The sequence below is a fragment of the Nesoenas mayeri genome, assembly GCF_963082525.1.
Source record: "Nesoenas mayeri genome assembly, chromosome: 3".
Taxonomy (NCBI): Eukaryota; Metazoa; Chordata; class Aves; order Columbiformes; family Columbidae; genus Nesoenas; species Nesoenas mayeri.
Window position 1 is genome coordinate 108,640,232 of NC_137544.1, and position 22,973 is coordinate 108,663,204.

Consider the following 22,973-nt stretch of genomic DNA (forward strand, 5'->3'; position numbering starts at 1 on the left):
CGGCGGCGCGCGCCCGTGCCCCCCTCGCGCCGCCCCACGACTACAACGCCCACAGTGCCCCGCGGCAGCGGCGCCGCGCCCGGTGGATGGCGGTGGCGCAGAGCATGGGGCCGGGGCGGGTGTGTCCCGAGGAGCCGGGGCCGCCGGAGGCTCCCGATGGCGCGGCGGGCTGGAGCGGTGACGAGGAAGAGGAGGAGGAAGAAGGCGGCAGCGGGTACTTGTACCAGCCCCTGAGCCAGGAGCCGGAGCAGGGCACCGGTGAGGCGGGCCTCCTCGCCGGCCCGGAGGGCTGCGCTGAGGCGGGCCCCGGCCTGCAGGAGCGGCTGCAGGTACCACCCAGCGCTTCCTATCTGTTCGGGCCGGGCTGGGGGAGAGCCGCGGCAGGGCGGCGCGGCCCCGCGGGCAGGGGAGCAGGCCCGACCCCGGCTGCCTGCCTCTCTCTGCAGATACTGAGGCTGCACCTGCCTGACCCGCCGGCGGACAGTGAGGAGGAGGAGGAGTCGGCGACGGAGGAAGGTGCCACGGCTCAGAGCAGCCGCAGCTCCATCCCCATGGATGCAGGTAACGGTGTCTCCAGCGGGGCCCTCCCGGCTGCCCGGAGGCATGCTCGGCCGCAGTGTCATATCCTCTCTCTTCACAGAGCATGTGGAGCTGGTGAAGAAGACAATGGCCAGTGTGAGGCTTCCAGCCCTGGGCATCCCTGCATGGGCCAGCCAGATCTCAGAGGACCAGTGGAAGGATGTGGTGCAGCGCACACTGCAGGCTCGGCAGAGCCTCACTGGCCCTAGGCCTGAGTGGAAGTGAGGGCCGAGCTGCATTGAGGGGACTGCTGACCCCAGTCCTCTCTCTGCTGTGCAGATGAGGCAGGCACCGGCTGCCTTAGAGGTGGGTGGTGATGGGACTTGCCACCTTCCAGTTCCTCTCACTGACAATGCCTGACTTCCCCTCCTGCTCCTCTTTCCTGGTTCTGGCTGGCATTTAAGTTCCTGTAATGTCCATGTGTTGGCTTCCTCTGGCTCCAAGGAGCCTGACATGTATGCATGTGGAGGGAAGGGGCTTGACCAGCTTTGCCCAGATTCCCTTGGGACAAACACTGGATTTGTCCCCATGCTGTCAGTGCTGGAGAAGTCCCTCTCCATGCTAGGGCCCCACTTCCCAGGACAGGGGCTGTGTGGTGGAATATCAGAGGTGGAGTCCAATGTGTCTTTCCAAGAGATCGGTTTTATTTAGTTCTGTACATACAGGGACATCTGTACAAAATCAAACACTTTCGTACTATGTAATGCTCTACTGAAAATAAAGTACACCATATGTACATATGAATTGTAAGCAGCTTAATACTTGTGTCCAGGGGGTGAATGCAGTAGTTAGTTTTGCTTGTTCCCTTAGGAGGAGGGAGCCAGGTGAAGCAGAAGAGGCAGCTCCAGTTCTGTCCATTTGGCTGATGTGGGGAAAGGCATAAGCAGAAATGAGCAGCGCTAATGCTAGAAACGAAGTGTTGTGCAATGGCAGCTGTAGCGTGGCAGACACAGGTCTGCGTATGAGCAGGATGTGTGGCAGAGAGGGTGAACACGCTCCTCCCCTTTCTCACATGGTCCCTTTCTTAGATGTCCAGGACACTGGAATGAATAGGCAGTAAACTAATGGCCAGGTGGAGGTACTAAGCATAAGCTCCCTGACCCAGAACAAGACACACAAAGCTATGAAGCCGTACAGCACATAGTTGTGATGTGTTACAGTCCTGCCCCTGCATATGGCATGACCCTGGTAATGTTCTTCTTACCATGCTCAGGGACTGCTGGCAGAGACAGACCATCTGCAGGACAGCGACTGCCTCTGTGCACCAGAAGTGTCCTTTCTGTGCACAGAGCAGCCTGCAGCAGGGAAACATAGCCACTGCTGAGCTGCAAGCAGGCTTGAATGAAGGCACACATGCTGTAGTGCTCCAAAAATGAGGTGGCGGTTTAAAAAGCAAGGCTAAGCGAAGGAGTTGGAAAGCCTGTACTGCAATGGGGAGAAACATCCTCCCCGGCCTGAGTCCTGCTGCAGGTGCTGCTCAGCCATCCTTGTCTCCACTGTGCCCCGAGCTGCTGGCCACTCCTGTGTGCCATCCAGCATCACCCAGTGCACGTCTATGTGCTGTGAGGTAATTGATTGGCAACTGGTCATGAGCTTGGACTAATGTTCAAAATAAGCAATAACCTCCCTGAGGTGTTTCCTAAATGTCCCGATGAACTGGCCCACTGCATGAAGCAGAGGGGAGGCGATGGGGTTGTGCATGACTGTGGGTGATCTCAAAGGTAACTCATGCTTGCCAGCTGCTCCTAAGAGATGGTGGCATCATGCCTAATGAGGGCTGAGCTGAGAGACAGGCAAGGGGTACAGGATACGTAGGGGAAAAAACAGCTTAGTTTGGGTTGAAGGAAAGATGAGCTGTACACCAGCAGTAAGGTTAGAGGGGATGAACCTCTGACCTGGGAATGGTTTACGGGTGATGAGCAGATACAGCAAGACATTCTGCAACATCCCATGGTGCTGCAAAGCAGTGTCAGACTAGCATCGACCCTGTAAGCTCCCTGCACTATTGCAAACCCACTTAAGCTTACGTGTCACGAAAGCAAATACAGCAGGTAAAGAAGCAAGGCAGCTTTTCTGTCATGAGCCAGACTCTCTGAGGTGGCACCTTGGTCTGGGACTGAATCTGCACCACAAAAGGTAGGGGAGAAAGCTGGATCACAGCAGCACCTGAGTGCTCTGCAATCCCCTGGGCTATCAGCAAGTGCGCTCTAAATGCTAAATTAGCACGAATTGCTGATGCACCATATGATAAGTAACGAGGGCCTCAGGCCACAGCAGGTGCCGAAGTAAAGGGGCAAGGAGAACTTTGGTTAGAGCACATACAGAAGCAATTCAGCAGTAGCACCTAGCCATTGATCATAACGAGGAGACAACTGAACACTCACAAACTGCACCTGGCCCTGTAACATGTAGCTGTTGCTTCCACTATTTTGCAGAAATGACTTTAGCAGCACAAGCTCCCTAGAAACCTTGGCCACTGCAGAGCTAAGGATGGGATATGGTGACAAAGGGAGACCTGCAGGAGTATTTTAATTGAGCAGGCAGAGGAAGAAAGCAGATGTCAGTGGCTGATACCTGCTACAAAGCAGGAAGTTAATTCCGGGCCCACAGTTAACCTAAGGCAGCAGGATGGAGATGAGTCAGCATGGACCAACACAAACAGCTGAAGTAATCCACTTTTCCACAAGAGAGCTTCTAAGGATGCTCTAAAGGGAGGGCTGCAATAGTATGTAGTGCTTGCACCCAGCCTTTACTGGGGGTGGCGAAGCACTGAACCCCCACTCCACTGATATGGGAATAGAACAAGGGGCTTGAAGCAAAAGAAAGGTGGAAGCAAACATCTCCTCCACTGTACGTAAGACTCTTCAGCTGCGGAGCTGCACCCCGAGGTAGGGCAGAGAGGCAGCAGAGCCACCACAATCTCTGCTAGATGCTGCTGCCTGAACCCCCACAAACTCTGCCAGAGCTCAGCCTGAGCCCTGAGCAAGGCAGGGCTTGCCTGCACAGGCAGTGTGGGGGCAGACATGGCAGAGATTGGGCACCTGGGGCTCATAGCAGCATGCTGAGCCACATGTGTTTGTCTCCAGCCAACACAGAGCTTGTGCTGTGGGGCAGCAAAGCTCTGGCTCCCAGGTAGAGTAATAACCAGGCAGCAGCTGTAAATGAAGCAACTCCTGCCCGGGTTGATAAAACTGCGGGTCAGGGAGGCTCTTTTTACATACACACCCCCAAGGTGGAGAAGTAGGAGGAAGAGCAGGAGGACATGACAGCAGTGAGATACAAGTTATAACATAAAATCAGATCTACCCTGTAGGGATGCAGATGGAGTAGAGGACAGGCACAGCTCACCATGTTCATTCCTTATTTATACATGAGAACTGAGTGCATTTCTGTGACCCCTGGGGTAGAAAATGGAGCAGAGCTTCCTGGGCCAGCTCCTGAGCCCATCAGAGAGCCTCCTGACTTGAGGTGAGAAACTCTTCTGCTCTCTTGTGGGCCTCCAGGGCTTTTATAGTGTAGACGTCCTGAGGAAGCTCAGATTTCCGGCGCAGCAAAACTTTCTCCTTCTTAATGTCTTTCAGCATCTACAGACAAACCAAAGAAGTCAGGGATCAGTAGGAAACCCCTGTACCCCTCCAGCCTCCCCGTCCTTTGACTCCAACCGCTCAAGGATATGCTGGGTGATGCTGCAGCATGCTGCAGGACAGGCTGAGAGCCAAATACAGGCATTAAGGACACAGAAAAGTCCCATTTGCACTTTTTCCAGAAGAGGAAGGTTAGATAAACTCCAATCTTCAGACTACATATAGGTTGATCTCTAACAATCAGGGATGAGAATAGGGGCGTTTACTCTCACAACATTTTGGAAAGAGCCAGTTCTGGCTGTGGGACCCTGGACTGACTATGCTGATGTCCTGGCTGGTCTGAGAGTAATTGTGGAAGGACCCGAGTCACCTACGCACCTGCACAGCCTCTGTCTCCACTGTTTTCTTCAGTAGCTGTATATCCTCTGCAGTTGGGGTCTCTGTTTCCATACAGCATACAGGAGGAGGCAATGGTGGAGGTGCATAATACATGGGGTACTGCAGACAACACAGAGAGCTGGAGAGTCAGCATGCCATCCACCACCAAGCCATCTGCCCCAGCATACTAACACAGCATGTCACACTTCTTCCAGTGGTCCTCTCTGGCACCCACAAAAGTAGCAGTCAGTACACAAGATAGGAAAGGAATATTTTCTCCTATCCTCCATGCCTACCTGTGCATTCTGAGCCATGGCACACTACACGTGCAGCCACATCTGAGAGAGGAATCCATGAACATGTACATGTTCTCTATAAGGCATTACTTAAAGGTCAGTCCTAGAGGGGGCCAGGCTGGTAAACTACTGCCAGCATCCCCAAGACCCTAGGCCTTGAGAAGGACAGACCATTGCTGCAGCTGTGTGCACAAGACTGCGATCAGGCACTTAGAGCCTGCTCTCATGAACTGAGGAAGCAGGTCAAGACCCCTAGCACATTCTTGCCTCATTCATCATAGGTCCTGATGCTACCCACCTGGGGGTTCAGTCGGGCCAGCTCCTCTATTTTCTGCCACATTTCTTCTCGTTCCTTCATCCTGAACCTTCCCCTGCAGAGAGAGAGAGAGCGCAAGCATGAACTCCCAGGGAAAGGGTAGCTTTTACCCAAAGAAAGACAAAAGCAAGAGACAGCAGAAAAGTGCAGGCAAGGAGAAGAGCTGCTCTGTCCTTCAGAGACCCCTAATTCCATCTACAGGTGGAATATGGCAAGAAGAGGGGACATGCTGCAGCTAGCAGGAGGTAGGCAGGCCTCGCCTCAGAGCACAGGGTGGCAGCACTGGCTGAACAGGTTCTTTTCCCCTGGCTTTGTGCTGCAGGAGGGGAGCACAGCAACTAGTTTCCTGAGTAAAGCAATGACAGAAGTTTGCATACCAAACAGATATTTTCCTGGTGCTTCACAGACACAGAGGGACAAACTGCCACTTCCATAGAATCACAGAATCATTTTGGTTGGAAGAGATCCGCAAGATCATGTTAGTCCGACTGTTAACCTAACTCTGGCACTAAGCCATGTCCCTAAGAACTGCACGCACACATATTTTCAACACCTCCAGGGATGGTGACTCCAATACTTCCCTGGGCAGCCTGTTCCAACGCCTGACAACCCTTTCTAGGAATAAATTTTTCCTAATATCCAATCTGAACCTCCCCTGGTGCAACCTGAGGCCATTTCCTCTCATCCTATCACTTGTTGCTTGGGAGAAGAGACCAACACCCTTCATGTTACAGCCTCCTTTCAGGTAGTTGTAGACAGTGATAAGGTCTACCCTCAGCCTTCTTTTCTCCAGGCTAAACAGCCCCAGTTCCCTCAGCCACTCCTCGTAAGGCTTGTGCTCCAGACCCTTCACCAGCTTTGTTGCCCTTCTCTGAACTCTCTCCAGCACCTCAATGTCTTTTTCTTGTAGTGAGAGGCCCAAAACTGAACATAGGATTCAAGGTGGGGCCTCACCAGAGTCAAGTACAGGGGCACAATCACTTCCCTAGTCCTGCTGGCCACACTATTCCTGATACAAGCTAGGAAGCCATTGGCCTTTTTGTCCACCTGGGCACACTGCTGCTCAACTGCCCAGTTTTCTCTCTCTCTGCACTAAAATCTCTGCTTTATTTTTGAATTTTTTATTTTTGAACTATCTGGCTTTCATCCCAGCTACTTATCTCTCTAGCGTGCTATCTATCCATGCTAAGGAAGTTCTTATACTCTACCATCATCTCACACTCTTGAAATATATATAAGAAAGTAGGCTAAAAATGAGACTGAAGCTGCCGAGCATCTAAGCAGCAGGCTACTCCATCAGAGAACACAGGATCAAAGAAACCAAACCAGAACAAACTCCAAATGACTAACCCACACCTCATTTTCTGACAGAGCTCTGGAGATCTCTGCAGGAGACTGTGACCAGTAGTTAGCACTGATCCTTCTGCCTCATCCCCAATCTCTCTGGCACTCTTTTAATGGCTGGTTATCAGAAACATATGTACTACTTCAATCTTGCCACTGGAAATGTAGACCAACATGTCTGTCCACAAAGGCCCTCACATCATGAAGGCCACTGCCCCTCCAAAGCAATGTCTACTTTTGCAAGTATCACATCTACTGCAAAGCCATGTAAGGCTGTAACGAAGCTAATTTTGCGTGGGCAGACTACATGATATTACTAGTCTGGTACAGAGTGAGCCAAGAGCACTCATCCATTCATTCAGGTACATGCATCTCTAGGTCTTTCCTTTCAGATCACCAGAGCAGTTTGAAAAACATCAGGGAAGCCCTGCACTCCTCATTGCATTTCGAGATCCACCAGTTTACCCATCATGTGCTCAGCTGGTATTACAAAAGTCCACTTTGCAAAGAGAATACCCAGTCTGATTGAGAGCAGTGCTTCTGAAAGCTTTACACCTGTTATCACTCTTTTCAGCCAAACAAGAATCTCCAAAGAATGAAAACAAGTTTCATCTTTATTTTGACACCACGTTGACTTTACTATTATAGCTGTCCAACATCTCTCTATAAGGGAAGCTTCCTTCCAGCCTCATCAATCAGCCTGGCTTTACCTCCTACACATTTCCATTGCAGTCTACCTGAAAGTGTCACTCACGTGAGTCTTTGGAAAATTCTACCTTTCCAAACAGCAATGCCTCACAGGACAGTGCCAAGTCTACAGGAGTCCCAGTCCTGCTTTCTAGCTGATGCGCACCTCATCAGCTCTCTTCTTTCCTAAACCCATTACTTAGCTGTATGAAAAAGCCACCAGCAGGACATCTGGAAATGAAGAGCTATATTGGGAGGTATCTTCTCCTTCCCACTGCTCTGGTGGTAAGGTAGCTGCTCCCAGGTGTCAAGGTGGCCCCAGGGCTGACACCACACCTCTTGAAAGGCCCTTGCACTTTTCCAGAAGGCAGGTTCAGGACAAGACACTTATCTATCTATCACAACCTCCCCACTGCTTTCTGAAGGGTTCTAATAATTCAAACAGTTTCCAGATGTCCAGGGAGATTAGTGAGGCACAGTCAGTCCATCTGCACTGAACAGTACAGAGCCGCCACCATATGTCCCAAAAAGAGTCTGTCCCTCCATCACCACCTTTCACTGCAGCTGCACAGCCAGGGGTGCAGTAGTGACAGGTCTGAGCTGGCATGTCACTTGTAAGCACCGTAACTACTTAAAAACATAGCTAAGTCTTTTCTGAGCAGGAGTCTCAACATCTGGTTGCAGCTTAATTGCATACCTACAAGCTCTCTCCTTTTCACTGTTTCACATTTATTGGCTTTGCATGAGCAGTCCCTTCCACACCTGCTGTATTCTAGTTCACAGCACAAGGTGCCTAGCAGCTCCTTGGGAAAACAGTTCATAGGTTTCTCTTCCTTTTCCTATCTACAGTAAAGAAGCCACAGAATCTCAAAGTCATCAGTCTCACTGAACAAGGCTGAGGTCCTGTGGAGAAAGCAAGGCATCCACACTGTTAGAAGTCAATCCTGCATTACAGTGATCCAGCCAGCATTGCCACAGGCAGCCTTGGGCACACTGTGTTACTCCAGAGGCACTTGACTTCACAGCCTCACAGGTTTTTATTAGGAAAAAAAAAAAAAAGAACTACCATTTCTACTCTGTTTAAATCCCCATGTTTGAAAAGAAAATGGCAATTGACTGTAAAGCCACATTACTGTAAAGTGACAGGCATAGTCTGCAATCAGCACTGCCAGAGAGGCAGCAGAAACGAGCTGTGGATGCAGTGTATCTTCTCCACTGGAAGGGAGGCAATGGGACTTGCTGCTTACCAGAGCAGGTCACAGCAGGAATGTGATGCAAACTCCAAGGCAGACTCTTCAGCTACGACACTACTGCCTTCCACCAGGAAGACACCACTAAATAACACTTTTTGCTGCTGTGAAACCTGCTTTTTCTAACCCCATTCATTCCAGCAATGACTTATTCTGTTACGCTCCAGAACACGCAGCCACAGTGTTAAGAGCACATGGATTTGCTTATATTTCTTGGATATTTTGAAGACATGGAGATGACATTTTCACAATAGACTTAAGCAAAGAATTCAGGTGTACTGCTTGAGTAAACTCAGGTTTCTAACTCATCTTTCCAAGTGCATGCTCCTTTTCCCCACCATAGTCCCACGTCCTGTCTAGTCCCAGCCCTTTGCCTGACAAGCCCTGATCTCCTCACTTCTCCTCTAATTTGATCCCTTTACCCACCCAGTTCCTACTGTCCATTGACATTAAAAATAACAGTAACACCACCATCCCCAACCTGGCTCTTCACTGTACCTCAACCTAAAGTCTCTAGCCTCCTTTCTACCTCCTTGCCCAGATAAGCTGCTCTTCACCCCAGCCTGCTGTCCTACCCCATTCCTTTCTGCCACTGACTTCCCTGTCCAGTTGTTTCCAAGCCTGTGTCTATAGACCTTTCACAACTTTCCATGTCTAGCACACCTTCAGAGGGTGACATTATCGCACTTTTCAAGCCAGAAACGGCTGTTAATGCTGTGCTAGTGACAACAGAGTTGAGCCTTCTTGTTTTCGCCCAGAGAGGCCTCCTTAACTGGGTCCCTGTGGCAGGGAAATCTCACTTAGCTGAGGAATTGTATCATGCTCACCATAAGCAAACTCGTCTCTGATTCTGCTGCTAAAAGACATTTTTACACCCCACGCACCAAGCTTTCAACTAACATTTTACCAAATTTGGTTATCTAGCATAGCAAAAGGTATATCCTGGATAAAACCCAGCACAAGGTTTTCTGAAGCTGGAGAGGTCCAAGTTGACTGGAAGCTGGCAAGCATTGTCCCAGTCTACAAGAAAGGCAACAGGGATGACCCTGGCAACTACAGGCCTGTCAGCCTCACTTCTGTGCCTGGAAAAATCATGGAGAAGATTGTTCTGGAAGTTACTGAAAAAAATCTGAAAGACAACACAGTCATTGTTCACAGCCAGCATAGGTTCATGAGAGGAAAGTCCTATATAACAAACTTAATTTCTTTCTATGACAAGGTTACACACCTAGTCAACCAAGGGAAGCCTGTCAACATGATCTTTTTGGATTTGAGTAAAGCCTTTGATACTGTCTCTCACAGTATCCTCTTGGACAAGATATCCAGCACACAGCTGGGTAAACACACAATGCAGTGGGTGAGCAAATGGCTGACGGACCGGGCTCAAAGGGTTCAGTAAATGGGGTTATGTTAGGCTGGCGACCAGTCACTAGTGGGGTTCTGCAGGGATCCATCTTAGGGCCAGCGCTCTTCAATGTCTTCATAAATGATTTGGACACAGGACTTGAGGGAATACTACTACTTTGCTGATGACACAAAATTGGGAGGAGCTGTTGACACTCTCGACGGCAGAGAGGCCCTGCAGAGGGATCTCGACAAACTGGAGAAATGGGCAATCACCAACTGCATGAAATTCAATAAGGGCAAGTGCTGGATTTTGCACCTGGGACACGGCAGCCCTGGCTGTACATACAGATGGGGGGACAAGATGCTGGAAAGCAGCTCTGTAGAGAGGGATCTGGGGGTTCTGGTCAATGGCAAGTTGAACATGAGCCAACAGTGTGCCCTGGCAGCCAAGAGGCCAACTGTGTCCTGGGTGCATCAAGCACAGCATGGCCAGCCAGGCAAGGGAGGTGATTGTCCTGCTCTGCTCTGCACTGGTGCGGCCTCACCTGGAGCACCGTGTGCAGTTCTGGGCGCCACAGGATAAAAAAAAAAAGATATTAAGCTACTAGAGAGTGTCCAGAAGAGGGCTACGAAGTTGGTAAAGGGTTTAGAGGAGAAGCCGTATGAGGAGCAGCTAAAGTCACTTGGTTTGTTCAGCCTAGAGGAGACTAAGGGCATACCCCATCATGGCTACAGCTTCCTCACAAGGGGAGGAGGAAGAGGGTCAGGTGCCAGTCTCTTCTCTCTGGCAACCAATGACAAGGGAATGGCAGGAAGATGTGCCAGGGGAGGTTTAGGTTGGACATTAGGAAAAGGTTCTTCACCTAGAGGGTGGTGGAGCACTGGAACAGGCTCCCCAGGGAGGTGTCACAGCCCCAAGCCTGACAGTGTTCAAGAAGAGACTGGACAACACCTTCACATGGTGTGAACTGTGGGGTTGTCTTATGCAGGGACAGGAGTTGGACTTGATCCTTGTGGGTCCCTTCCAACTCAGGACATTCTATGATTAGGCAGAGAGGCACTAGAGAAAAAAATTGTCATTTAACATGAACAGAAAACAGCACAGCTCTACCCATCCAATTCTTTCACAGGTCTAAGCTGCTTTGTTGACCTTTTCCAGAGCAATGCTCCACCATCCACACACCAATAATGGGATCAGTCACCCTCAGCAGGTCAGCATGTGTAGAAGCTAAACAGGTAGAAAAATCTCCTGGTGGAAAACACCAGGTAGATTTCGTAGTAAATGTCCTGTCACCGTGACTTAAAATATACGTGCAGACACTTGTTGGCTTCACAAACGCCCCAGAATAGGAAAAAAAAAAAAAAAAAAAAATCTTGTTTGCTCTCAATTTAGATGCTAACAAAACCTTAATTTCTCCTTATGCAGGTTAATCAACTTCAAGCTTTGATTCGTATCTCAACTTTGTTATTTATTACTCTTTCACAAAACAACTGGATGTATCCACAAACTCCCCACTGCCAGCAGCGTTAGTCCTGCTCTCCTCACTGCCACCTCTGTGGCAGCCCTGGCTCACCCAGGAATGAGAAGCACTATCTTATGTCACTAAGTCAGCAGAAAACAGACCCAAGAAAAAAAAAAAGAAAACGTTTCCTTCTAGCTTACTGAACTGACTCAGTTCATCAAGGCAGGTCATACAAGCACCAAAACCAGCACAAGGAAAGAAAAAAAGTGGTTTTTTTTACTTTTTACAGCATTGTCACATAGGTATTTGCTGAACTAAGATTTTATTCCCACCATTTGCTATTTGAAATTCCAGATATTATTCCATCTTTATTACTGGAAAATTGAAAGCATCCTGTGGCATGAAAGATGCATTATGCCCACTGCAGCAAAGCTCTTCAGAAAAATCTTTCTAAAGCAGCAGAATTCCACTGGCATCACTACAACATAAAGAAAACGGTAAATATTTCCAAGGCAGCATATAAGCAACTGAAAGGTGAGTATCCTCTACACTGCAATTTATTTCCTAATGACCCAGCAAATTCTGTCACTCTTTTCCACATTACCTGCTTCAGTAGAACTGAAAGGATTTTTATAAGGGCACACATTTTACCTCTTTTCATCCCTACACACAGTTATTGCTGAGGAATCCTACTTTTTGAAAAAATGATTTGCACCACTTTTCCCCTCTGCTTACTGACACGTATCATCTGTTACTGCACCCAAAAGGAGACTCCAGGATGAGTTCAAGTTACTTGGCAAGACCCTCTTACTCACTTCTGTTTCTCTGCCTTGTATTGCTGCGTGCAGTCATCAAAAAGCTTTTGGTTCATCTCCATGAACAGCTTCAGTGCATTGTAGATCAGCCCATGGATTGTCCTGCAAAGAAATCAGGAAAGGAGAACAAGTTGTGGTCATATCCTCCAGGCTCTCAGCCCTGTGTTAGCTCCAGCAGCATAGACTAGAGCTAACAGCAGCAGCAACTCATAAACCACAGCAACGTGACAAAAGATGTACACACAGTCCCAGCTCTTAGCATAGAAGAATCCCCTCCACATATACAAAACTATCACACAGGGAGAAAGAGATGGAGAAGAAAGAGAAGACCACTGTGACAGGTCTGCTTTGACTGTGGTCAGACTAATGAGTGCAGAAATAAGTATTCATGCGTTTATTTCTTGTAGACAGAAACTGGAAACGAAGGATGCTAGGGAGCTGCTCAGGGCTGTTCTCAGGGGGACTTCACCTAATCTACCTTAAGTGCATCCCACAGTTCACCTCCCATATACACAATGATATTTTTGGGCTGCCCAGTGTTCAGTCACTGAGCTGCCCAAAACACTGATGTTCAGCAGCCCTGTAGAGATGGGAACTAGCACAAAGAATATTACAGCAGAAAAGACGACTTCATGTCAGCAATTTATGGATAGGTTGAACTGTGTGTGAGCTCTCTCTTAGGACAAGGACTCTCTCAGGGAATAAATACAACTATTGAAGCTGTCTCTGAAATACTTGACCTAGAGGCAAAATATGAGAGACTCAAAGGACTGAGATCTGTGCCTCCCCAGCTCTACAGCTGGAATAAAGAAGAGAGCTATAGCCCCAGTGGATTTATGCAGGCTGTCTAACAAAGGGTTGGAGCAGGTGAGCTACAGGAAGGAAGAGGAGAATCAGATGTACTCAACCTGCCTCAAGAAGATATGGTTAGTGCTAAAACAAAGACAAGGAGAAACAAGAGAACACCTTCAGCACTTCTGCCATACCACTGGGAAAGAGACAAGAAGGCAAACAGCAGCATCATGAATCTTGACTGGTGCAAGAAGGAAGCTCTAATCAGGAGAGGCAGTAACAGTGGGTGAGAGTGTGTCTGTGCACATCTGTCTGCATGCACACATGCATATCTACACACACATCCTATGTGCGTGTGCACGCATGTATGTGCCCATCTGCACATGTGTGTTCCTGCTGGGGTGCGTGTGTATCTGGGCATTGGTATGTGTTCATATCTACCCCAGTCTTTAAAGCAACCTTGACTGGTGGCTCAAGCTCATGCTTCCTGATGCAATGAAGGGATGGGAGCAGTCAAACAGCAGACCAGTAGGGAGCTCTCTTCAAACAAATTCCGCCTGAGAAACCTGTCTTTTGCAGTATACTCCTAAGCCCTGGACTTGCCCAGCCTCCCTAGAATTATTTTGCTCTTTTTCCACCCTACAGAATAGGGGAAGATTACTTTTTTTTTTTGTCTCTTGTGGGGTTTTTTTTGCTGGAAGACTTTAGGATCTCAGCTGTGGACTGAATATTTTTAGCTGTTTTATTAAAAGGAAGTGAGTTTTACAACTTCAATTAAGCAGGTAAAAAAGTCAGAAGAAAGGTAAGCAGGAAGTTAATGGGAGAACCACAAAACAGACTAGTATTGAGGAATCAGACACAGGGTGCAATAATTTGACATGAGACTTCTGCTCAGTTAGTTCTACTTTCTCCATTCTTCCTGAACTCACGGAGTCAGGCACTGCATTAGCCAGCACCTCTGATCATGGAGAGCATCTGTGTGATACATGCTAATGAGCAACCAGGTGTAGGCTGGAAAACCTCCAAGAGACCTGCAGCATTAGTGATATGCAGGTATCAAACTCCGCGTAGACTCGACGACCCCATGGCGGGTCACTGCAGGCACCTGACCCCTCGCAGAAGTGGGCCACTGTGGTCCCCTGTGGCACTTTTCCACGTTGATACTACGAACAACCACTCTGACTCAGCACCTGGTGTCACCAAGTGCTGTGCATCATTGCAGTGTAGCAGCACGCCCCAAGATTGCTACTAAGTCAAGCAATCCTGCATGTGCAGCAAGTGCTAGGGCATGTGTAAAGACCTACTTGTTCCAGTGACTCTTGGAGTTCTTGTAGAGTGCTGGAAACATGATCGGGAGAATTTTGGCTGCGTTATCGCTGATCAGGCTCATGATATATTCGTTGTTCCAATAGTACAGTGCTCGCTCTGCCACCTGCAGTGGGAGAGAAAGCCATCCTTGGAGAGGCTCCTGCCAGTAACACCTGTGGTGTATACGTAAACCGTGCAGTGCTGAGACCAGAGCTTGCCACCACCCAGCTGAGGAGCAAATGGTTCCCCACACCATGGGCAGCAGGGTTGAACTTCTCCAGCTTCCACAAGGCTGTTCATCCCTGCCACCCAGCCTTCTTTCCCTTAGCCTCTGCTAAAGACTCCTCACTTTCCTGGGGAAAACCTCATGTTCTTGACTACGCAAGCCTACCATCAATATACTGATATATAAGACTTGAGGACAGTAATGTCATCCACTCCAGGCTGCAGCTCAGATTAGCTCCAAGCCACTTTAATTTCCTCAGACTGTCCTCTGTAAAGCTCCATTCCTCCCTGCTCTTACCCACAACAAACACCCTCTGGGCTTTGGAGGGTGCTTCAGTCACCAGGCCAATAAAATTCATCCCCTTAATTTAGTAAGGGTGAAAACACGAAAAATGTTAGGGCAGCCATCCTGCTCCGACAAGACAAATGAGTTTAACAAGTTTCGACATAGCGATACACTCAATCACAATTCTTCATATTTAACCAAAAATCTGGGCAATGCTAATCCATGGTCGTAGCACTAGCTAATGGCTTAAAAACCTAGGGAGAGAGACATCCAGTCTGTTTTGTATTTCAGATGATGAAGAACTCACTATATCCCATCAACAAATGGTTCCACACAAGTAAACAAAGTGAAATTCGCTTCATGTTCACTTACCTAGCTTTCGTTTCCAGCTATCAGATCTTATTAAGCCTTTGTCTGCTAGATTAACACACAATCCACTCAGAGAAAACTCTCCCCCTACCAAGGTGTTCAGCCTTACCAAGAAGTCCATTCCTATTTTTGCTCTCAAACTGTAGACACTAAGACTGTTCAGCCTGACTGCACTTGACACCTTTGGAGTTAATTTTCTAAGGCTGTTTGCACCTTTACCAGATTTTTCAGTCTTGTTTTTCAAAAAGCTGGCAGCAGATGAGGGCTGCTATCAAGTACAAGATGCCTTTCCTCCAGCATTTACCCTACTTTACTCAAGCTCCTTAGTTGCCTGTGGTAGTCCATTCCATGCCCAAAGGTCACATTAATCCTTTGGTTCTCATCGCCACACCAGTAACGCATGTCCGTCTTGTTTCCATCAGGCTCCCCCAGACCTTTCCAGGAAAGGGTGATCTTTTACACATACACATGACCCAGACTTATTTCATTTTTGGTTTGTAAACACATGACTTTGTACCTCTCTGTAACAAAAGACAGACTGAAGCAGTCTGCCTCACTGTGCACTCACGCTCACTCTGGGGGAGCACTATGTCACTATTTAACAATCCACCCATACTCGGGCCAGCCATGTGTTTCACCAGCAAGCTGTCTTCATCCTGGGCGCTTACTCTTCATGGCAACCTAGACCAGTGAGCCAAGAACACCTGCTAGAAGCTACTAGCAGGTCCTACCATTCTGGACTTTTTAAACCTTAAGACTACCAGCCATGGAGATTGTTTTAGCCTGGCACTACAGCCAGCTTCCTTTTGGTGGGAACAAGAAAGCAGCAGACTCTAGCACTTTTTCAGTGTACTTCACTTTTTACCACCTACACCAGAATAATACTAAGTTCCTTCTCTGCACACTGTCTCTTTGGTTGACTCCCCTCCAGTACTGCAGCCAGTCTGGTTTTACTGCAACAGTGTGACCCTGGAGTGGTCTCCTCTATGTTTGCTAGACACAACAGGAGGTGGCAGAGCACCTCTGCTCCAGCCCACTGCAATACATGGTGCTGAATAGCCCAGTGCAGCAGGAGGAGGTCCACTGATCTGCTTTTGTCTTCTCTTCGGATGCACTTGCTCTGTGGTGAGGGCTCTCACAGCCTCCCACCACATGTCATCCCAATACTCACCCTGGTCACGACTCTATGTGCCACAAAGACAAGCCCAAAAGCTGTGGTGTCACCCTCACATGCCAAATGGGTTACAAGCCAGTGCCCTATCCCCTCCCTCGGCTACAACCCACCTGGAAGTGTGGGCTGGAAACACACTTGGCCAACTGCCTGAACAAAGGCTCCATAACTTTCACAAACTCAGATGGCTCAATCACGTCCAGGATCTCCTCCAGCTCATTTAAAAACATCACCTCCTTGGGACTGTGAGTTTTCGGCCAGAACTTCAGCAAGCCCACAATCACCTGAGTGGGGAGGGTATACAGAGACAATGTTAGAGGCTGAAAGTTAACACTAGCTGTGAAATAAATTTTTAAAGGTTTGGTCACAACAGCAGAGGGCAGGGAGTAACAGAAGATAGTTTATCAGAAAGTCAGGGTGAAAGTGGGAGACCGAGGAAGAAAGAGAAGCCCAAATTCTGTCAGGTCACACACAAGACACCAGCACTGTACAGGCTGCTACGATTCTGTGCTACAAGCACAAAGCTTAGACACACTTTTTCCCTAAACACAACTTAACAAGAAAGGCTCAAAACAGAGTGGGCAGGGGCTAGCAGATGGTGCAGAGCAACCATGGAAGATCAACTAATAAACCTGGAAACTATATGGAGAAGGTCACTGAGAAATCATTATATTGAATTGAATCATTATATTGAATACACTGCAGAGCTTGAACACCAGAGAACAATCAATAAATAATGCAATGGATGGGTTTGGGACATGCAAAAGGAAGTACCATTTCACACAAAAGTAATTGGATTATGGAGCTCATTCTTGCAAGACTTTGTGGAAACTCTAAGTTCAAACAGACTCCAGAAGGGAATAGACAAATTTATGGAGTTTCCACCTAAGGTGATAATTAAATATAACAATGCAAATGCAACTTCTGGTTGAGTAAATTATTACTTGCAAGGTCCTGGAAGAATATACTAGGGGAGGGGCTATACCCCACTTGATTATGTTTATTGATTTTTAATACTGCTTCCTTTCCTACCCATCTGCTTCTAGACATGGTCAAAGGCAGGATCCAAGATCCTGCAGACCTTTACTTTGTTGGAGCCATTGGTATGGCATTTACAGGAATGCTAATTCTGTGGACACTAAATCCACACACAGTAGTAGTAGTAGTAGTTGCTCTTTAAAACTCTGTGTACTTCAGCAACCTGATCCTGAAGCCAGCACTGGAAAGGAAGTTCACAGCAGTGGAGAGACAAGTAGTGGGTAATGCAACATCAAGATAAGAAACATCTGAGCATTATGTTTCCACCAAATCAAGGCTCAAGAAGCCAACAGTTTGGTATCCTCAGTGTTTGTCATTACTCGGGTCTGCCATTCAGGCAAGAGTTAGCTTCAGTGACTCAGACATAATTTCTCCTACAGCTAAGGTGGTGCAAGGTGTGTCTTTGCTATTACTAAGAACATCTGAAGCCTTGCTCACCTAGCAGTCATTCAGACCTCTGTTAATGCAAGAGTTATCATGTCAAGCCTTGCTGAGCAAGCTTCTGGAAGGCCAGCTCTGAGTGCAGACCTAGTGAGTGATCTGGCACTTGTGGCAATGTCTCCTAGTGCACTCAGAGCCTTGCTGATGCACAAGGCCTGTAATTCTTCAAGACTTCAACAACCCAAATAATCTCAGGAGTCTTATTCAAAACCCTCACAAGCAGGATGCTTCAACAGGACACAACCTGTGGCAATATGGCCATGGTATGTCTGGTTTAGACTCAATGTAACATCCACTGAAGGTAACAAAACTGGGTCATCCCACAACTTTCCACAAGCACCAAAACAGATCTGGATCTCTAATCCAGGTGCCACTAACCCACTATCCAGGAAGCAGTGATGAGCTATGGAGCTTTCCTATTTGAATAACCTGCAAAAATGAATCCTGGAAATCTTGACAGATTTCTATTTCTTTCTTCTCCCTCACCAGACAGTAAGTGCTTTGGCAGGAGGCTGCTGGGCTGGATGTCAGCCACAGGAAGTACTCAGCATGATCAGGAAGCTACTTTACGCAGTTAGTTCTGGAGCAGGCTTTTGGGAACACAGGAAATGGAGGACCCACATTTAGAGGAAAAGCTAGAAAGTCTGCTTCGGCATTGCTGGTGTCACAGCTGAGATGTCAGAAAGCTGACAACAGCTGACCAGCTTCCATTGAGCAGTCAGGCCCACCACAGACACACACACTTCAACCAGAGAACAGAATGACCTCAGATAGCGTTACTCATTAAAATGCTCACACTTTCTGGTGTTCCCTGCTACAGTGACACAAGTACACATTCTTTGGCCATCTGCTGTTTTGAGACTGTGAAGCTCAGCTCTGTAGAAGACATTTCCTGTCCTGCAGTGGGTGGAGAAACACTTTTCTGCTGCACCCTCTGCCAAGCCGGCATATAGCCCAGTTAACACTGCAGGTCTGTGCAACCAGTAACCGGAATATGTCAGACGTCCATCTACACTGCTCACACGTTTTAGAACCTCCTGTTTTCCAGTGCTACATCCTGAAGGCAAATGCATCTACAGTGTGACTTAACACTATGGAGGTAGTAAATTGATGCCACAGCACAAAGGAGAATACTTTCATCACAAAACAGGGGCTTGCCTCAGTAGACCTTTGTGTCCCAGGTTCCTAACCTCATCCCCCAAGTTTTTCAGCCAACTCTGGCAGTCTGGAGTGAACTTTTACTATTTCAGGGCCCTTGGGAGCTCACACCTGGTTCCATCATATATCATATAGCCATGTGTTTCGTCTCTGCAGCATCTGTCATCAGCAGAAATCCCTGCCCTTTCGGACAGCTTGGTATAGTGTCCCTTCTGCTATACCAAGAACTGAAGCACAAAGGAAGACTATAGCTTACTTTCCTGAAGCTTTCAGGAGAGAATGCTAAAGGCTTACACATGAAGACCACAGCCCTTTCTGCCCACAAGGTACCAGGCAAACCCAGTAAGCAATCCAGTTGACTCCCAGCCTCTCTAACCTTTTTTCACCCTTGCGGTACTCTAAGGAAGCCATTAAGCTTTTTGGGACTTGACTGACACACAGAGGTTAAGCAAGGTTACTCACTGGCTCTGTCAAGCTGCTGTCTTTCTCCAAGAACTGTACAACACAGTACGCCAACTGTAGGGAAAAAAAAACACAAAAGAAAAACAACCAAACAAAAAACACACACAACAATAAAAACATGGCAAGATTAGAGCTTCCTCAAGTGTACCAGAGATTTAAGTGCCACCATCACCCTCAGCTGGAAGTCACATCATGTCCTCCACAGTAGGTGTGATGAGCAGACAGTTGCAGTTCCAAATGAATCCAGTTTTTCTGATGGCAGGTGAAGACTCTAAGACCAGGCAGGGAGGGCCTGAGCTCAGGATATTTGTGCAGCATAAAGGATAAAACTTGAGCTGCCTAGTGCAGTCTGCAGCTAATATATGCAAGTGCAAGCACCAGTGCACACCTGCAAAGGAACAAACCTGACTGTCCTAAAGCCCTGCCCCATAAAAACAAGGTTGAGAGAAAAGACATCACTGCTGAGTACCCATACCTTTTCACTTCCTAGCCTGAGTCCTGATCTTCTCTGCTCTTCTATTATGTATTCTAAATTGCAAGAAATTAATCTCTACCCCAGCCTAGCTGTTCAGCACACTGATTTCCCCACGTATCTCAGTGGTGACTAACTTGACACAACACACACACAAGCTGATGACTGCAGCTGGGAATTTTACCACTCCATTTTCAGCAGGGCCCAAATATTTCACAAACTTCCAGCACAAAAAGGCAAAGCAGGCCATAGCATTAAGTCAGCAGGAAATGGCAGGACACCCTCCTGTCAGTTAGTGGCAAAAACCACACATGCACATACACGCCCAGGCACCAGAAGGCTGGGACAAATCACCACAATAAGGGAATAATGCAGAGCCCAAAACATCTCACAGCAAGAACTCTGTACAACACAATCATGCAGCTTGGTGAACAGCTATAAGCAAGCCTGAACAATGGCTTTTGCAAGAATCACGATCTACTCCAGGAACTTGAAGCATTTCTCACCTGTGGGTGGTAGACACTAAGAGACTTCACCTTGTGCAGTGGTAACAAGACCCTGATGAGAAACATCTTGTGCTCTTCCTTCAGAGGCAAAGCAAACCCATTGATTATGCTGAAAAGAAACAAAAGTCTCATTAACACCTTTACCCAGCAGAAACACAGTATCTCTCACCTCAAAAGAAACAGTGGCTTGCCCTAGCTCTCATTAGTCACTTGAGAAAGCACCCACCAGAAAGCAGCACGGTTGCTGGGGCCCAGCCTGCATACCAGGCTCAGCAAGAGTGCTTCCTCAGCAGGCATGGCAGAGAAACATCTCTGATGGGGCCTCTGCTCTGTCCTGTGCCAGGCTGAGCCCACACACACTTAAGCAGAAGCTCTGGGGAAGGCCAGGACAGAGGCAGCCAGTCCTTGAGGTTTGTACTTTACAGAACAGGAGGATGGTGGCACAACAGAGGGCTGCAAACAGAAGGGCAGCTGAAGCCACAGAGTAGGCTGTCCGCTGCTAAGGCTTCTCAAAGCTGTGAGGAACTCTTCTCTTTTACTGCCTACTGAGACAAGACAGCAAGCATAACTGGACTCAAATGAACAGGAGACAAATCCGGAGAGGAGAAGGTTACCATGGCATTTATCAGCAGGCTGGAGAGTACTTTCATCATGTCCTTGAATCAGACTGAGATCCTCTAGAAGAGGTGGCTCCTGCAAGAACTGCTGAAGGAAGGCATGGCCAGCTCACGCAGCACACTGAGCTGGGAGGTCTCACTCACTATGGACCCTCTGGGACTTTCAAAATGACCTTACCTTCCCAGGATCTCCAGCAGCTCTGCAATCCCATTGTGGTGTTCTGTTTCATAGATGAACCTAAAGAGGAAAGAAGAATGAGAGGTCATTGCCAAGTGCTGGATATAGTCTGATAAGCAAAAGGAAGGAAAAAGACTGGAGGCGGAGAGTTTCCTAGCAAATAACAGAACTCCAAGATGACAGGGCAAGATGTAAGAGATAAAGCAAATAAATTCATGACCTCCAGATCAGCTAAAGCTCACAGGTTCCAACATTTGCTATGTGGGCTGAAGACAACTCTCACATCATCACAGCTCCTAAGCAGAGATGAATGCTATCCCTATCAAAGTAGTGTGACATAACTGAGTCAATTAGCTAATCACAGTTTGGATCAGAGGGAATCACAGCCTAGTGCCCCAAATTTATCTCATAGTATTGTCCCACTCACTCACTAGGCCAGTGGCAGTAAGAAACATCTCACCTATAAAATATATTGTTGATCTGCCGCCTCACATACGCTCGCAGACCCAGGAACTTCCCATAGATCCTGTGGAGAATTGTCTTTAGGAAGTCTCGTTCTCTGGGGTCTTCACTGTCAAAGAGATCCAGCAGCTGTGGGGAGAGAAATTCAGTCAGTGTCTGCATACTGCCTGTCTGGACAAAGCTACCAGCAACACTGAGCACGGCTTCTGTTAGGCAAAAGTGGCTCTTTCAGTTGAGTGATGCCTTCAGCATCCTGAGCACAGCGATTGCTTCCCTGAAACAGGCAGCCTCTTAGACACAAGCTGGAACCGTCAAGTACTTCTTTTGCCTGCACATTCTACAAAGCTGCATGTCCCTGGATTTCTTCTGCAAGGCCCCCAGTGCCCCTCTCCACTTGTACAGTGAGTGATGGATTCCAGGGACTACTGCTTGCACACACTCTCACCCCACACAGAGAATTCTGGCTACTCATTCCAGACTAGACAAAGAAAAAAAGAAACCCCACATCACCAAGTACCTGCTGACAAAGCCAGACTGTTTGCATAACTCCTCAACCAAAAATCTGCTGCATGTCCTTCATAAAGGTGGTGCACAGTGGCAGGGGAAACAATTACTTACAGATAGCACAAACTTCTGGTCAATGTATTTCTTGGCTATGTTTGGTTGAAAGTCAGGTGATTCCAGAAACCGGAGGAAGAACTCATACACCAGCTATGGGGGGAGAAAGAGAGATCACTTAGAAATACCCCCTCCCCATCCGCTCACCAGTGTTTACTTCAGATTTTAGAAGTTTTTCTTCTCCTTAAGGATTCTGGGAAAGGCTAGGAAGCCTGAACTGGAGCAAAGAAAACAAAGCAACCTGTGTTTCCCCACCCAGTGGGATCAACTCAGCTCTGATAGGCAAGAGGATGGTGGCACATAAAGGCCCGAGTCTGCATGAGGTCTCCTCACGTTAGGCCTCACCAAAGACAACAGCCACCTACTCAGATGAAGATACTTGGCCTGGGAAGATATTCTCCCTCCTTCAGCCCACAACTCTACAGTAAAAGGAAACCTCCAGAGGAGGTGGCAAAGGCTCAGGCTTCATTGGAAGAAGCCCCTGAGACACAGCAAGGAAGAAGCAGAGAAATGAAATGGAACCCAGGAAAACAAATTGTGTTCTCTGCATCCTGCAAATTGACTCCAGATTGGCTTGGACCTGCTAAGCCACATGAGCTACACGTTATCCCACCTGGACAACAAGGGTCCACTTGCTTTAAGAAGGCTGTCAGTGCTCAAACAGCAATTTCTGGTCCTGTTGTGCTCCTAGAAGCACAAGTCTGTTCCTAAGCTGACCCTGAGTAGTAGTTCTGAGGGTCACTAGGCCAGACAAGATTGCTGCAACCCAAAGGTCTGATTCAGGAGTGGAAGGAGCTATGGGGTCACCCAC

General features: G+C 47.9%; 2 protein-coding genes across 3 annotated transcripts in view; one reads left to right on the forward strand and one right to left on the reverse strand.

Moving 5' to 3' along the window:
* The first annotated feature begins 49 nt into the window (after nucleotides 1-49).
* On the forward strand, nucleotides 50-1,297 carry MEA1 (male-enhanced antigen 1). The gene is made up of 3 exons (XM_080342669.1): nucleotides 50-329; nucleotides 447-561; nucleotides 641-1,297. The coding sequence occupies exons 1-3, from the start codon at nucleotides 87-89 to the stop codon at nucleotides 802-804; spliced, it is 522 nt and encodes a 173-aa protein (XP_080198795.1). The 5' UTR covers nucleotides 50-86; the 3' UTR covers nucleotides 805-1,297.
* Nucleotides 1,298-1,484: 187 nt separating this feature from the next.
* PPP2R5D (protein phosphatase 2 regulatory subunit B'delta) overlaps nucleotides 1,485-22,973 on the reverse strand; it is a 32,541-nt gene continuing 11,052 nt past the window's right edge. The window contains exons 6-16 of one of the 2 annotated variants that reach the window (XM_080342667.1): nucleotides 22,163-22,255; nucleotides 21,543-21,673; nucleotides 21,083-21,142; nucleotides 20,288-20,396; nucleotides 19,310-19,363; nucleotides 16,324-16,494; nucleotides 14,156-14,283; nucleotides 12,060-12,161; nucleotides 5,136-5,208; nucleotides 4,542-4,661; nucleotides 1,485-4,163 (exon numbers count right to left, since the gene is read on the reverse strand). In XM_080342667.1, coding sequence (XP_080198793.1) covers nucleotides 4,026-4,163; nucleotides 4,542-4,661; nucleotides 5,136-5,208; nucleotides 12,060-12,161; nucleotides 14,156-14,283; nucleotides 16,324-16,494; nucleotides 19,310-19,363; nucleotides 20,288-20,396; nucleotides 21,083-21,142; nucleotides 21,543-21,673; nucleotides 22,163-22,255 — 1,179 coding nt within the window. In that variant the 3' untranslated portion in view covers nucleotides 1,485-4,025. The remainder of the gene's footprint in view (nucleotides 4,164-4,541; nucleotides 4,662-5,135; nucleotides 5,209-12,059; nucleotides 12,162-14,155; nucleotides 14,284-16,323; nucleotides 16,495-19,309; nucleotides 19,364-20,287; nucleotides 20,397-21,082; nucleotides 21,143-21,542; nucleotides 21,674-22,162; nucleotides 22,256-22,973) is intronic. The other variant, XM_080342668.1, reaches the window with a different exon arrangement.

Coding starts and splice junctions, on each gene's coding strand:
- MEA1 (XM_080342669.1), top strand. CDS start 87: ATGGCGGTGGCGCAGAGCATGGGGCCGGGGCGGGTGTGTCCCGAGGAG. Junction 330..446: donor GCCTGCAGGAGCGGCTGCAG/GTACCACCCAGC, acceptor CTCTCTCTGCAG/ATACTGAGGCTGCACCTGCC. Junction 562..640: donor CTCCATCCCCATGGATGCAG/GTAACGGTGTCT, acceptor CTCTCTTCACAG/AGCATGTGGAGCTGGTGAAG.